The following is a 15,751-nucleotide window of genomic DNA, read 5'->3' as shown; positions in this document are numbered from 1 at the left end:
CCTACGCGGCCCTTACTGTGTGTGTTGCTGGTACCACCACCTCTCATGCATGAGCGCAAGCCTCTCATTTTATTTTCGTAACACTGTGTTCTAAACCTGGCATTATGCAGTATATAGAGGTAATCGGAAAGGTGCGATACAGTGACCACAGGATGGTAAGGTCTCAAATTAATCTGGATTTGAAGAGGAAGTGGATCAGACTAGTGAGGAAGAAGTCCATCAACAAATTAGCGATAAAGGGAAAAGTAGAAGAATTCAGGCTCTCGAACCGAGGAAGCCGACCTTAGCCTAGAAGCAATGAACAATAATTTCAGAGATATCATTACTGGGTGCGCTGTAGAAGTAGGCGGTAGAATTGTTAGAAAGGATACTTGTCAACTGTCTAAGCAGATGAAAGACTTGATTAAGAAGCGCCAAAGTATGAAAGCCTCCAACCCAACAGACTGGATAGAACTGGCAGAGATATCAAATCTAATCAATTGACACAGCAGTATCTCTTGCTGGGCTAGTTGGTGTGACATTGTGTTTAACCAAAGAATATACAGCGCTAAATTTCTGATGAATTTTTGATGAACCATGGCTATATATGTGCACATGTATCTTTCAATAAACTTAGTTGGAGTCAGCGCCTGTCCCGTTCGTCTTTCTGTGTGGTTTGTCAGAAATGTAATGCTGTATATCCTTTGGTTAAACACAATTGACGCAAGGTGGCCGACATAAGGAAGTATAACATGGGGAAAATTGAGCATGCTCTAAAGAATGGTCGTAGCTGTAATGACCGCAGATCCGGACCACGAAAGGGAAATAACTAGGAGAATAAGATTAGGATGGAGCGCATTTGGAAGGTACTCAAACATTATGACTAGCAGCTTGCCGGCATCGCTCAAGAGGAAAGTGTATAACAGTTGCATTCTACTGGTACTCTCCTATGGGGCTGAAACATGGAGAATAATGAAAGGGGTCCTACTTAAGTTAAAGAGAACGTAGAGAACTGTGGAACGGAAAATGGTAGGTTTAACTTTTAAGAGATCGGAAGCGTTGAGAGTGGGTCAGGGAAATAAGTTACTGACATTCTAGTCGAAATTAAAAAAAAGAAATGGGCATGGGCAGGACATGTAGTTCGAAGAGAGGATGACCGATGGTCTCTAAGAGTGACCAATTGGATTCCAAGGGAAGGTAAGCGTAGCAGAGTGCGGCAGAAAATTAGGTGGGTGGATGAGATTATGAAATTCGCAGGGGTTAAGTGGATGCAGCTAGTGCAGGATCGGGTTAATTGGAAGAAAATGGGAGAGGCCTTCGCCCTGCAGTAGGTATAGTCCAGCTGATGGTGGTGATGATGATAATTATGAAATTGTGCCTGTGTTTGCAGCATGCCTAACAGCTCACACAAACTTCCTGCCCTAACAAGGTTTTGTTTTGGAGTGCTGCTTGCATTCGGTAACCTTATTCTCCAGCAAAAAAAGAACTACAAAAAAAAAAAGAAATCTAAAAAGAGTTAGAATGGTGATGAGAGCAGGAGGAAAGAGATGGTAGACTTCTATGCTTCAGTGAATGCAGCTCTGCTTGTAAACTGAATGGTAAAGGACATCTTGCTGGTTTGAAATCTCTCATAGGACATAGAGTCTGAGTAAATAAAGCAGTGAGAAGAAGCTGCACACAACTTTCTGGGAGTTGTTCAGGGGCAATGATAAGCAAACCAGTGTCGTCTTGATCTCACCAGAACTGACCCTTTTCTAATACTCAGCCCGAAGTCAACGGCCTCCTCGACATTGCTCGAAAGACCTACTCAGAAGTGCAAGATGACATTCACGGTGAGCCTGCGCTGTGCTCTCCTGCAGATTTATCCGGTGTACAGCACATGTATTCATGAATTGCTGCTGCTTCACAGTAAGTTTGTTCAAAAACCATGGCAATCTACTATTCTTCTGCCCTTGAACATTTGTGAAAGAGAAGTGGTTACTGCCAAGTTTAGTGTAATAAATGGCACCCCTAGCCAGAGCCATATATCCCCTTCGGAATAGTTTGGCGGAGGGGTAGGGCCGGCAACTACCCAAATTTAGAGGCGGCACTGTCCGCCATTTTGTGCCGAGGTACCCGAAGCTCACCTTGGTGACCTAGCTAGCGCTGGGTCTCTGGCTAGCTTTTATCGAAGAAATAAGTGCAAATAACATGTGTATTTGATCGTGTTCACGGAAAGGCACGTTTAGAGAAACAGAATCTTGCATGCGTTAAAGGCAGGCCTGCATTTGCGAGTGGAAATGCACTGTGCGAGGCGGTTCACAATAGAATTGCCGCTATGCGCTGCACCTCGCTATGTACCACATTTGCGTACTGCCAGTTTACATTAACCATATAAATCGAATAAAATCGCCTTTCAGGCACTGAGATACCTACCTTTGGCAATTTGTTATGTTGGACATTTAAATAACTGTTGGCATTAAAAGTTTTGACGAAACTTTTTATTCGCCCACTTAACTGCATGTCTTCTCATTTTTCTTGTGTCCCATTTGACAACGCCATCAAGTACGACATCGATAACGCTTTCACTGCTGGCCAGTGAGAAAGGGAAGTAGCTTTGTGCACTGACTGAAATGCAACTTGTACTTGGGCGCATGCCGTATGCATTTGAATGGATTATGTGAACTTGCCACAGGCTCAGTAAGGGCCCTAGCAAATGGGGTCATCGTGAAAATAATGTACAAAGCATAGCATGAACAAAGAAGGCAAATCAGTGACACTGTCTTTTCTATAATTTCAGTGCTGGCAAAGAATGATAATTGTGGCTTGTCTTACTGAGAGCTGCTTGATTCAGTCGTCTCTGGTCTCTGTAAAAAATATAATCAGCGGTTTGTAACAGGTGTTGTGCTACATTTTACAGTCTATCACCTGGCTATTTTTGTCACATTCATGACTTACGCATAAACGAGATTGAAATGTTTATTTGCTTATTAATTTATGTAGTAAACCTAAAGGGGCTTTCAATAGACTGCCAGATGTAGTGGGCTAATTGCAACATATAAAAAGGGGGCTATTTGATGGCTGCCTCAAAAAAAAATGAAGTAACTAAATGGCACACACAATTTCAAGTTAAAAACTGTGTGCAGTAATTGAAATGCGCGTATGTCTGTCCCTTTTATTATGAACACTACAGGCAATACTGCATTCAGTTAGCAGTGTTGATTGTCATTGGTATCTATCAAAATTTTCTCTGCTTTTTGGAAAAAAGCCTTAACAGTATTTTCTAACTTAGCTTTAATGTTGGATAACAATGCACGTTGGATAACAATATTATCCAACGTGCACGAATAGCAGCAAAGCTTCAAAAGGAGCAATGAGATAATCATGCTGCTGTTTCATTAGTTTGTTTCCTTTTTCTTTTTCTTTCTTCTTTCCCTTGTGTTGTCATACAACTGTTATTTATTATTTATTTATTTTATTTACAAAATACTGCGGACACTGAGTCCAAGCAGGGTAGGTGAACAAGTCGATCAAGGCACAAAAGAAAACGCAACACTTCAAAAAAAGACAGCACAGTATAGCAACAATTGGTTAAAACTCATGGGACAATGGATTAACTAGCTGATTCCAATCTGTTACTGTGCGTGTAAAGAACGAAAATTTGTAAGTGTCTGTTCTAGCGAATATAGGGGTTAGGGAACTGGGATGGTGTTGACGAGTTTGTCTGGTTGATGCCGGCGTTAAGTATGATGACGGATCCAAACCGAGTTTGTTATGTAATAACTGATAAATAAATTCTAATCTAAGCTTTCTTCTTCGATGTTCAAGTAGTTCAATTTTATTTGTCTCCATTAAAGTGGTTGGGGAGTCAGACCTTGCATATTTATTGAAAATAAACATTACACCTCTTCTCTGTATTCTTTCCAGATTTTTTACGTTAGATTTAGTATACGGGTCCCACACTGTGCATGCATATTCGAGTTTAGGTCTAATTAATGAAGAATAACAAAGTAGCTTAATGTTAGAAGGAGCATTTTTTAGTTTATGTCTTAAGCAGCACAATTTTCTAAATGCAGCAGAGCAGATATTGTTTATGTGCAAGTTCCACGATAGATTGCTACTTATGGTTACTCCTAGGTATTTGTAGTTGGATACTTGTTGAAGAGGGAGAGAGCCTAATTTATATGTGTAGCTATGACGTATGGTTTTTCGGGTTATCGGCATATAAACACATTTATCAGCATTCAGAATCATGCCCCATCGGTCGCACCATTCGAAAACGTTGTTCAAGGCATTGTCCAGGTCACATCGATCTTCCCTATTTGTAACTTCTCTGTATAGAATACAATCGTCAGCAAACAATCGAATATGCACTGGTGGGTTAACAACTTCAACAATATCATTGGCATACAAAAGGAAAAGCAGAGGGCCCAGAACGCTTCCTTGGGGAACACCGGATAAAACTGGGAGAGAGCCCGAACGTTGTCCCCCTACTTCAACAAACTGTTTGCAGTCTTTTAAGTGTGCATTAATCCATGTTACTAAAATATCAGGAATGCCAATTTCTTTAATTTTAAAAATTGGTTTATCATGAGGAACTTTGTCAAATGCCTTGCCAAAATCCAAAAATATTGCATCAATTTGGCCTTTATTATCTATACAGGAAGCAAATGAATTTATTACTGTAATTAGCTGTGTTACCGTCGAGAGTCCTTTTCTAAACCCGTGCTGGAAGCTAGTTAGCACGCGATTTTTTTCTAAAAATTCGTTCATACAATGTGCAACTATATGTTCTAATAGTTTACAGCATGGGGACGTCAATGATATGGGACGGTAGTTCTGCAACAGAAGACAGTCTCCTTTTTTATAAACCATATATAAGCCAGTTAAGACAATGAAAACGGTGTTAGTCAGTGCCCGTCTTTGCATCCGTGTTCTTGTTCTGTCCGTGTTGCTACTGTGCTGTAGGCCTCAGAACTCCAGTGGGTTGAAATTATTCAGGAGCCTTCCACTGGGGGGGTGGCATCAGTTTAGCCCATATGTTGTACTGTGAAAAATTGCGCCGAACTAAACACACCACAAGAAAGAAGACGAGACAAAGGCGCTGCGCTACTCACAACTGAATTTATTGAAACCCACGAGTGATCTTATATAGGCGAAGTTTCCAAAGGGAAAGAAGAATGGGGAGAAAGATAGGGGAAATCATCAAACGACCATCGAGAACACAAGGAAAAAAAAAAAAAACTGTTAATGGATAACAGAATCTAAAAACCTAATTTCGGAGGCCAGAAGAGATAATGAGGGGATGCTGATACACCTGCTGTCAAACTTCTTAATGTAGAAAGCCTCCAAACTAACACGTGCCGTTTTATCCTTACTCTTTCCAAGAATCTTCGTCTCATTCAACCTGGCCCCGCATCTGTTGCAGTTGATTACGTGCGCAACCAAATGTGCATACTTGTCTTTTAAATCTGACAAATTTCGTGCATGTTCCCCCAAACGCTCGTTGATGCATCGGCCAGTTTGGCCTACGTACAACTTTCCACACGTCAAGGGAATAGCATAGACCACTCCAACAGAACACCTTGTAAACGGAGAGTCGTGCTTTATCTGGCAACCCCCTTTTCTTGGGTTGTAAATTTGGGGGCACAACTTTTCCAACTTGTTGGGAGCCGAAAAAGCGACACTCACACCATGCCTGTTGGCCACTTTCCTCACGTTGTGCATGTGCGAGGTTTTGTGCATGTAAGGCACAACAAGCGGCTTCTGCGTCCTCCGTTGATCCTCTCCAGTACATCTTCGCGTTCCGCTCTAGATCTTTTGAAGGAGGGTCTCGCAAACTGCAACCAACACTGCATTCTCAATGGTCGTTTGATGATTTCCCCTATCTTTCTCCCCATCCTTCTTTCCCTTTGGAAACTTAGCCTATATAAGATCACTCGTGGGTTTCAATAAATTCAGTTGTGAGTAGCGCCTTTGTCTCGTCTTCTTTCTTGTGGTGTGTTTAGTTCGGCGCAGTTTTTCACAGTACAAATATGAACCAACTAGCCCAAGAAACGGTATTAATAGCCCATATGTTGTTTGGGACATTAAGCCCTGTCGTAAGCCATTAATCATAAGCTGTTACTGCATTGTAATGACGGCATTCTTTCACTCACTATGGATCTTTTGTGAGTTTAGAAAAGGCTGAAGAATGGGATGCGCCATTTTCACAAACAAACTGATATGATATCCAGAAAATGTTTTTTTATAGATGCGGATCTGTGAGCAGCCTTTTAATTTCTTATTCGGGACATCATGAGCTTGAGTCAAGCAGCAAGGAAAAACAAAATGGGTTTCTAAATCCAATCTCGTTGGCAATAAATGCATGCTTTACTAAACCCGGTCGTCTTTTATTAATAATGAGAATTGGACAGCACTGTCCTAGTGCCCCTTTAATGCACACAAAATACATCTGCTGCTGCTCAAGTATGCAAGTGCTTCCCTTCTTCCTCGATTTAGACAACAGGCTGAGCTTGTATTTGTAGTATGTGACGGGCGTCCCGCAATGCCCAGAGATGGTCGAGAAGGACCTGGCCCAGGAGTGTGCACTGCCACTGAGGGTGGCCTACTCCCAGCTGCGGGGCTTCTACATCCAGATGAACTGCACGCGACGCATCCCTGACCTGCCTGACAAGTTCATCAAAGTGTCACTCACAAAGACCACCATCTCATTCACCACCGACGGTCTGGTGAGTCACTTGAATGGCTGTCTATTACTGGTGGTCAGGGAGAGAGTTTGAACTTCTCCAGGTGTCATTCAACCTGAATGAAACGGCTTCAAATTCAGTTGCAAGCGGGGGTAAGCAGTAGAAAGGTCAATGTAGGGATAGCATTCTCACACAGGAATACTAAAGCACGATTGTTATATATTAATATACAAATGACACAACTTACTAACAACTAGTGTATTTAAGCTGGATTCAGTAGCTGGAAATGGACATGTGCAAGGGATGTAATGTACAGAACAGATGACCTTATTGGTTCCTTAAAGTTAGGAAATAGCTTTTTAGTTTTGGGGGAAAATGAGCATTCTAGGGACTAGCAGAGAGCAAGGTGGACAGGGAGAAGTTTGTAGAGATATGGTGGCTGCTACTAATGTTGGGCAGGTTTAATTAGTGATAAAGATTAGAGGAATTTGTCCTGCAATGGACATAGTTGCATTAGTGGGTAGCAGTGATTCAAATGAAGGAAAAAAAAACTTTTATATAGTCTGTGCATGTTCAAATATTTCAATAAAAGAGAACGGGCATTGATGATGCCAACCACTCTCTAGAAGGTAGTGAATTTGTACCTGAGGCCAGCTGTATTTCCTACAAGGTGCAAAAGCCTTCCTGTATGAAATTCCTCTTGTACATACTCTTATCATGATAGTCAAATATTAGTTGGTATGATAGCATGACACTGTGAAGATTAGTTAGGCTCCATCTCTCCCCTTTGCTTCTTTACGTGTGCAAATGCTGCTGAGTCTAATTCTGTTGAGGATGCATTCGTATCAGAGCAGTTATCAACAAACAAAAATTGTTTACAGTTTACTTTGAGTATTCAGAGCTAAACATTATTTTCTGCTTAGAAAGGTTGTTTTGTAGGCCAGTTTGTGATCCAGGCTTCAAGAAATTCTTCAGCATAGCAGGCAAAGACAAGATGTAGAAAGCACACCATGGAGCGCCAACTAACAACTAATTTTATTGAGACCCGCATCAACGAATGTATGTCTTGCGCTCACCAACGACAAAAAAAAAGATAAAATATAGAGAGCACTCGGCACAAAATGATTAGCAAACACGACGCGTGTGACCCAGCGAACATTGTCCGCACCAAATCTAATCTTTTTGATAGAAATTATAATTCTTTGTTTAGCAGTTTCACAGATGGATTGCTCACGCATGTGTTTGTCCCCGAACGAAGAATGATGTTGCCTCAAAGATTTTTCTTTCAAGCTGGTCTTTTCTGCAGCCTAAAATAACTGTACCGCTGAAAAGTAGGAAACAACCACATCCTTTGCAGTGCACCAGCAGGTGCTCCCCCGTGCTGTTCTAGAGAAAGTTTGAGTGTTCTCTTAGTCTGTCATTTACGCACCTGCCGGTTTGTCCAACATAAAACTGGCCGCAGTTGTACTTGATCTTGTAGATCACACCTGCTGCACATGGGATGAAAGGATTTCTGTGTTTTTTGCCGCAGACTATTCTCTTTGATTACATCCTTCCAACCATTGGGCATAGTTTTGACAGTTTACAAGGTGCTGTAAAAACCATGCTGGCACCATGTTTCATAGACACGTTTTTAAGGTTGTGTGAAGCCTTGTGGATGTATGGTACAACCTCAAATTTCTTTTCTCTTGAAGGTTCCTGTGATGTGTCCGCTCTTCCTAGGTGCATCAGATTGTTGAATAACAATTCCGCAGCTCCCACCATCAGGGACGACTTGTAACCAGCCATGCGAAGACGCTCTGTTTGAGTCTGTTTGAGTTGTGCAACTGTTGTTAACCTTGTGTTCGCAAGAATTCAGAAGAGTGGACTTGTAAAACTTGTAAGACGTGGCCTTGTGGTTTCCCTATTTAAGTCCGCCCTTCTAAAGTCTTGCGAACACAAGGTTAACAACAGTTTTACAACTCAAACAGAGCGTCTTCACATGGCCAGGAAAACAAACACTCATTTCCTGCTGGACTACGAACCGTGTACCCAAATTAAAACAATTTAGAACCGGAAATCATGTCCAGCTGGAATTTTGAGATTTCCAGCTGGAAAATTTACACCTCCAGTCAAGCTCCAGCTGGCTGGAATAACTAGCTGGAATCTCATTCCTTTCCAGCTGAAAAATGGCAATCCAGCTAGAAATTCAGCTGGAAATGTGCTTTTTCAGCTGAAGAAAGTCTACCAGGCATCTATTTCCATGGGGGGTTATTTTAGGCTGCAGGAAAGACTAGCTTGAAAGAGAAATTTTTAAAGCAACAGTCATTCTTCGTTCGGGGACAAACACCTGTGTGAGCAATCCATCTGTGACACTGCTCAAGAAAGAATTACAATTTCTATCAAAATGATTAGATTTGGTGCAGACAATGTTCGCTGGGTCACACGCGCCGCGTTTGCTAATCATTTTGTGCGGAGTGCTCTCTTCACTGCATTTCATCTTTTTTTTTTTTTTCTGTGTCTTTGGTGAGCGCAAGACATACATTCGTTGACGCGAGTTTCAATAAAATTATTTGTTAGTTGGCATTCCGTGGTGTGTTTTCTACGTCTTGTTTTTGTCTTTGCCACGCCGAAGCATTTCTTGAATTATTTTCTGGGTATTTTTCTTGTTCTAGGGGATTAACTATAAGTCACCTAATTATAACTTGAGCATAAAATGATGAGGCACAAAATAGCTCCCCTGCCAACTTAGCCATTGGTCATAAATGCTTGCACCTTTCTTTTTCCATCTGCATAATCCATGTCCTTCTTGGGCCAAGATCAAGATGAATGGTAAGGATACCGCAGGTATTTTCTGACAAGAGCACAAAAAGAAACCTCATTAAATATTCCTTTTTATGTTTTATTGTCTTAATCTGTTTGTAGATCGAGCCAGAGAAGCCATGCATGAAATTGCCCGCCTGAGCTCAAGGTACGTTGCTGCTTCTTCAGCCATGATGATCACATCTCTGAAGATAAAGAAGTATGGACACCTTATTTTTGGGTTCGAGTTTTGTTCTTTATAATGATTCATAAGACATTGATGTGCACAGATCACTATTCGCCTACGACCACTGAATAAGTTTTAACAGACTTTCTTTTCTCATCTGTTTCAGTTTCGGTTTCTACAGTCGAGCGATGGCTGTGATGTCGAAGTCAAGTCTAGGTCGTGTGAGGGATGAAAAAAAGAAGTGATTTAATCGTTTCTGTGTTGTTTGAGTTCACTACAATGCTATAGCCATCCTGCCACATGAACAGGAATCACAACAAATGAAGATTCAGCGATTGTATCGCTGTTTTTACATGCTGTGCATGACCTAGGCTTGATTATGACATAACGACCATATCTCTGCTGCCGAAACTAGGGATGAAAGAAAGTTCAATTATATATTATTTAGCTGTTCTAGATGAAACCACATAGTGATTCTTATACAGGTATGTTTTATCCATCATTAACAAGAAGCAAAAGGCCATCAAAATTTGGTGTCTAACTATTGCTCATAAGCGTCTTAGAAAACCCAGTTTCAGTGGATGTTGTTGTGGTTTTTATTGGCAAGGTAAACAAATTATCAGAGAGGAGAGAATATGAAACAAATATTTGGCACTTGTGTGTTTTGTTGTGTGTGTGTTTGTTGTCATTGTGTGTTTTGTTGTCTTCATCTGTGTTGGACTTGACTTACTAGAGTGAACCAGCCTATGAAAACATGTTGATGTAACAGATTTAGATCAGACTGGATGAAGCAGTGCAGGCCAGGTGATGTGTACGTGTATGTGTACAAGAAGAAACTCGACCTGATCTGTTAAATTTGAAACTGGGGTTTGTACGTAGAGTAGCTGCTTTTTAATGCGAAAGTAATAATTATTATGAAAATGCCTCAGGCATCTAGATTTGCTCAATTTATCATATCTATTAGACATAACTGCACCCATAAGAATTATAAATTGTCTGACTTGTTTCAGTATTCAAAACTGGACTTTCGCATGCTTGTTCTTTACAACATGTTCTTACACATGCAGTTACCAAACTTTTTTTACCCGCCGTGGTGATGCAGTGGTTACCATGCTAGACTACTTTGCCTAAGGATGCAGGATCAAATCCCGGCCACGGAGACCGCTTTTCGATGGAGGCGAAAAGCAAAGCATCTGTGTCGTGTGCGATATCAGTGCATTTTAAAAAACCCCAGGTGGTCTTTGCTTCCGCAGCCTTCCACTACTGCGTCTCTCATATCCTGAGTCACTTTAGATGTTAAACCCCACAAACCAAACCTAGCATTTTGTAGGTTATTGGATGTTTCTCAGTTCTCCAGTGACATCCTTGCCTTCTTGTAATGGACTGCCCGGTCTGCAGTGTCCTGTCCTCGGTGCTGCGTGACATTGTGCTCAACATTGGCTGCCTCTACAAGCTTGCCGAGGTTGTCGCCAACATTGACTTCCTGCTCTCTCTGGCCGAGGCCTGCACATTGTCCGACTATGGTGAGCATTCACCGCAACTTCTGTGGCAGCTGACATCCTTCCTTCAGCAAGAAAACCTGCTATACATTCAGATAGCTGTCACAGCCAGCTGATCGACGCATTGTCGTTTTTTATATTGAGCAATGAGCAGGCAAGGATGGGAAGTGAGATGCTTACAGTGGCATATGAAGGATCCCAATTGTCCCTTAAACTGAGGAAACCATAGGAGAATTTTTTTGTTGGTGTTGATCGGTGGTTATTTGTAGTTGTATCATTTTATGCTTTGAAGATATTTATCAGAACGTAAAGAAAAAAACCACTCACCACTGGTTGGATCTGAACCCACCTCTTTGTGTACCATATGGGGCTCTGCCAACTGGGCTATAACAGCCGCTGCTCTATCTTTATTTTCCGGTTTACGCAGGTCGTGCTTAATTAACCCTGAGAGTGTTCACCATTGTTACGCTCATCCAAAACAGTGGACATAGAACATGCTATATATTACTAAAAGTGCCATATGGAAAGTTATCAAACAGTCAGTATGGCGGCTGGAGAGAACCCTCTTGTGCTACCTATGACATCAAGACTGCATGAATCGATGCCCTCATATGCTATTTGTCACTCTATTTAACCAAACTTTCAAACCAGTTATCTTTTAGCCATAAAATGGTTATGTAACTAATTCCCCACTGAGCAACACCACAAAGTTAAAAAAAATCTCTTTGTGCTTTCCTTAGTTTCGGTTACTGTTGGCTTCCTTCATATGTGTTTGCTTTAGTGTAAGAATGTCCATAACAACTGCCGAGAAACGCTTGCATTGCAGTAGTTTTATCTAATGAATACTTGGCATGCGGATGTCTGCACATTGGAGATGAAAGCGAAGTGACAACGATGATATTTGGTGATCTCGTCAAGTTCTTTGCATTGCACATGCTATCGGGATTGTTACCCAGAACCATCAGTGCATGCCTCCGCGACACCTCTTAGCAAATGGCCCCTTTGCATTTTAAAGATGCTTCACCTAATGCGTGCGTAGTGAAGCATCCTCAGAACACGACGGATCAGCGTACTTGAGGCGCAGAAGAAACATGTATAGATGTAAAACCTAGAGGGAAATATGAGTGATGTTGGAATGGTAGGACGCCATCCCAACATAAAACTGAAGGACCAGTGATGTGCAAGGCAGTGTCTTAAATGGCGTGACTAGTCAATCTGGGCACCCGATGTCAGCAGCGGGACGATGTGAATTTGAGAGAAGTAAAATTGAAATTGTATACTGCTGGGCTGTATTTTCGTCCATAGATTTGTACAGACAATGGCCATGACGGCACTTCTTGTTCGAATTATTCATATTTTTGAGTTAACGGGAGTTTAAATAGCTTTTCAGAATGGCCAAAAGGCAGGCGATTCTGAGGGGTTGCAAAAAAAACTTTTTATAAATGCAGTATTTAAACAACCATGGTGTAACATATACCAAACTCTAGCTATTTGAATGCTCATTCATACATGTGAATATTATTTGCCCTAAGCATTATAAAATTTGTTGCATATTTTTGGACAAAAGAATCTACAAACAGTTTTAAAAGCATGAAACCATAATGAAAGATATTCAGTATGTGCAAAATGTGGCACAATTACTCTTTTCTTAGTTTTTAAAATATGGCTTGCATATATTTAAGTTTCTTTTTGGCATTAAATCTGTCAGGACTGTAGAATAACACAGATGACCCTGAATGGTCTTGGTAAAAAAAAAAAAGATTGTTTTAAAGGAAATATTTACATAATTTTGCTCTAATGTATACTGATATGCAGCTATTCAGGCAATCAACCGAATGCATATAATCTGTTTTGTATAACTTATACGCGGCAGAATAAAAATATCTGCAAACTTACTGAAGAAGTCACCCTAAGACTCAAAAAGGCATGAATATCAAATTAAAACTTCACAATGAATATAAATCAGATCACACAAAATGTGCTGTACTGTCTCTTTTCTTATACATATGTTAAAATATCATGGGCTTATCTGCAGATTTCCTTTCTTTTGTATGTGGTTTGAAAGCAGTGGTCGCCATTCAGTTCCTGCAGTGGTTGTTGTGTCTAACTTACCCATTCTCCCAATTGCACTAGCGAAATGCACTGAAGCCAAATTATCGTGCAACTCATATATTATGTGGTGAAGTCCATTTTTAAGGTGGACTATCCTCATAGCAACATTGCTAAATTGACAAAAACAGTTCCTCTGCACATAGCTAGCCTACAGCTTTTGGGTTTTCAAACCTTTCTCAGCCTATGGCTGCCATGCTTTGCCACATGTTTTGCTGAGGGCAGCGGAGTGTAATCTACTAGTTTGCTGTCAAGGTTGGAAATGAGCTCCAGGAGCTGTGCTGTGAAAGCTAGGCATTCGACTTCCCCCAATTCTGCTGAAAGTACTTCGCACTTGAAGTTCTAGATGAGCCACTTCACATGCCTGAGCTTTTCTCGCTGCTGAAATCCTATGATAGGTTTCTGACATATAAGTAAATGGAAATAAAGAAGCAGGTACGCAGAGGGAGGATGCGCAACTGTTTGAAGAGCAAGCTGAAATTGAAAGTATGCTTTCCTTCGGCCACCAGCTGGTTAAAGATCAAGGCGAATATTTGCCCAATTTTTTCATAGTTTATGAAGTTTTTTTTGCATACTCAATTATATAAAAAAATTCACAGCAGAAGCAGCAGAATGGTGAATGGTGTCGAATTTGTACTGCACCCTGAGAAGGGGCTGATGCCATTTTTGTTGACACTTGAGGCCAACCACCGTCTGAATAAACATTTTCTCTATGTCACCGCCAACCAAAAAAAACTAGTCCAAGTGGAACTCAATACTACCCTTGTCATACTATCTGCCTAGGTGGGGCTATGTGTTCTAACACATAGAAATTTGCGCTCAGCAGTGCATCGAAAACGGTCGTTCATGCATGAATGGTGGTCTTTGGGGAGGTCCCGAAAGAGGTAATGAGATTTTACTGTGGATTATTCACTGCCACTTTTAGCTGTTGTGTGAATCTGAAATCTCCAGCATCATGCAGCAGTGATGCTTGCGCAATGAGCTCATGTACATGTCAGCAGTTTGTGTTACGTCATGAGCCCGCATGTCCTGGCTGAATTTGCAGGAGTTGCCAACATGGGCAGCACTTTGTGATGGGAATTTAACTCAACGAGACCCATCGATCCCAAGTAAAACACTCTGGTCATTGGCCACATGCTACTTCCAGGCCATGCCAGCATGTTTGTATGACCTGGTTAAAGTGGGGCTTTACATATGTCACTTGGTCTTTCACTTAATGTGGTTAATGAGAGTATGATGTATACTGAAGTGTGGTGCACCTAATTCGCCTTTGAACTAACCACACTAAATGTGTTGTCTTTCTTTTTTTTTTAATGCAATACCTTAAAAGCCCCTTTCTCCAGAAATCCGGCACCTGTGTTGGACCCTTGCATTCACGTTACCCCTAAGCCATGCAGGCATGTTCATACGGTTTGGTTAAAGCCGAGCTTTATGTGTGGGCTGGTAATCTATGTTATTGTGCCATGCCAGTAAAGGCAGAGCTTAAGTGTCCTCTGTAATATTTCTGTACTCTATCTCTTGTTAGTCTTGCTTTTTGTATTTATTAATAATACACAACCACCGCTCATTCAGTTCCCTAAAAGGCCCAGTCAAGCTTAACAAATGAATAAGAATAATTGCTGCGAAGCGTTCTTACATGGGGCATTATAACCGTTCAGTTGACGTATGCTATGCTTCACTTCCCATACTCCACTTTCCTGGGCCAACACCTCCTGTCTGTTTGTGTGCAGTCTGTCCTGAATTCACTGACTCCCTGATCGTCATTGAGGGTCGTCATCCGGTGCTGGACAAGGCTGGAATGCGTACCTTTGTCCCAAATGACATGGTAAGGAGGATTCTCAGCCATCATCATTGTTGTTTACAGAGAGAGACACATATTGCATGATAGAGTCTCACTGAAAGATTGCCAGCGAGTAGTAATGTCTGAGTTAGCTGAGAGCATCATGGCCTCCGAAGGCACCAGTTCTAGGTCATGTGCCAAAAATTACCACGAGGACACATGCCAATGAGGTTAGAAGTGAGATGCAAAGAACCAAGTAGGTGCTTAAGATGAAAGATAAAAATCAACACCAAATAAGGCCAAGCTTGTGCCTCAGGTCTTTTACTTTTCACGTCTTATTTCGTCTTGTACACCTGTTTGGTTTTTTGCACCTCACTTCTAACCTGCTGGCACATGTGCTTGTTTTGTACCAATAGGAAAGCCTTCTTTTGTTAGTAAATGGTTGTCAATTCACATTTTGTCTTGTTTCTTCTCATAAAGAATTTAGCACGTTGAAAGCAGCACTTATTTTTGTTGCTGCTTTCGTGGTAGCCTTAGTTTGCCCCAGACTTTACTAAGTAAAACACGATTCAGACTCCTTGCCTGTCTCCAGGGCAAGAAAGTAGTTCTCACTGTGGCAGATCTGTAGCAGCTGTGTGGTTTTCGTCGCAATGTCTGCTCATTTCTCAAATTACCAAGCCTAGATGAATATACCAGAAAGCCTTAGCACGGGTTTAACCAGTGAAATTACTGTCAACTCACAGCAAGC

The 15,751-nt window shown here is 41.3% G+C and overlaps 2 protein-coding genes across 2 annotated transcripts in view; both read left to right on the top strand.

Moving 5' to 3' along the window:
• Nucleotides 1–7,556, top strand: part of LOC146180200 (mutS protein homolog 4-like) — a 31,746-nt gene extending 24,190 nt beyond the window's left edge. Inside the window, exons 10-11 of the mRNA XM_084580346.1 lie at nt 1,745–1,811; nt 6,514–7,556. Of these exons, the coding sequence (XP_084436472.1) occupies nt 1,745–1,811; nt 6,514–6,740 (294 nt within the window). The 3' untranslated portion in view covers nt 6,741–7,556. The remainder of the gene's footprint in view (nt 1–1,744; nt 1,812–6,513) is intronic.
• A 2,000-nt stretch (nt 7,557–9,556) lies between these two features.
• Nucleotides 9,557–15,751, top strand: part of LOC146180199 (mutS protein homolog 4-like) — a 59,236-nt gene continuing 53,041 nt past the window's right edge. The window contains exons 1-3 of the mRNA XM_084579433.1: nt 9,557–9,597; nt 11,014–11,138; nt 14,954–15,048. Coding sequence (XP_084435559.1) covers nt 9,569–9,597; nt 11,014–11,138; nt 14,954–15,048 — 249 coding nt within the window. The 5' untranslated portion in view covers nt 9,557–9,568. The remainder of the gene's footprint in view (nt 9,598–11,013; nt 11,139–14,953; nt 15,049–15,751) is intronic.

The sequence above is a fragment of the Amblyomma maculatum genome, chromosome 9, assembly GCF_055883805.1.
Source record: "Amblyomma maculatum isolate TAMU_Amacu chromosome 9, ASM5588380v1, whole genome shotgun sequence".
Classification (NCBI taxonomy): domain Eukaryota; kingdom Metazoa; phylum Arthropoda; class Arachnida; order Ixodida; family Ixodidae; genus Amblyomma; species Amblyomma maculatum.
This window is presented reverse-complemented; position numbering and strand designations above follow the sequence as displayed.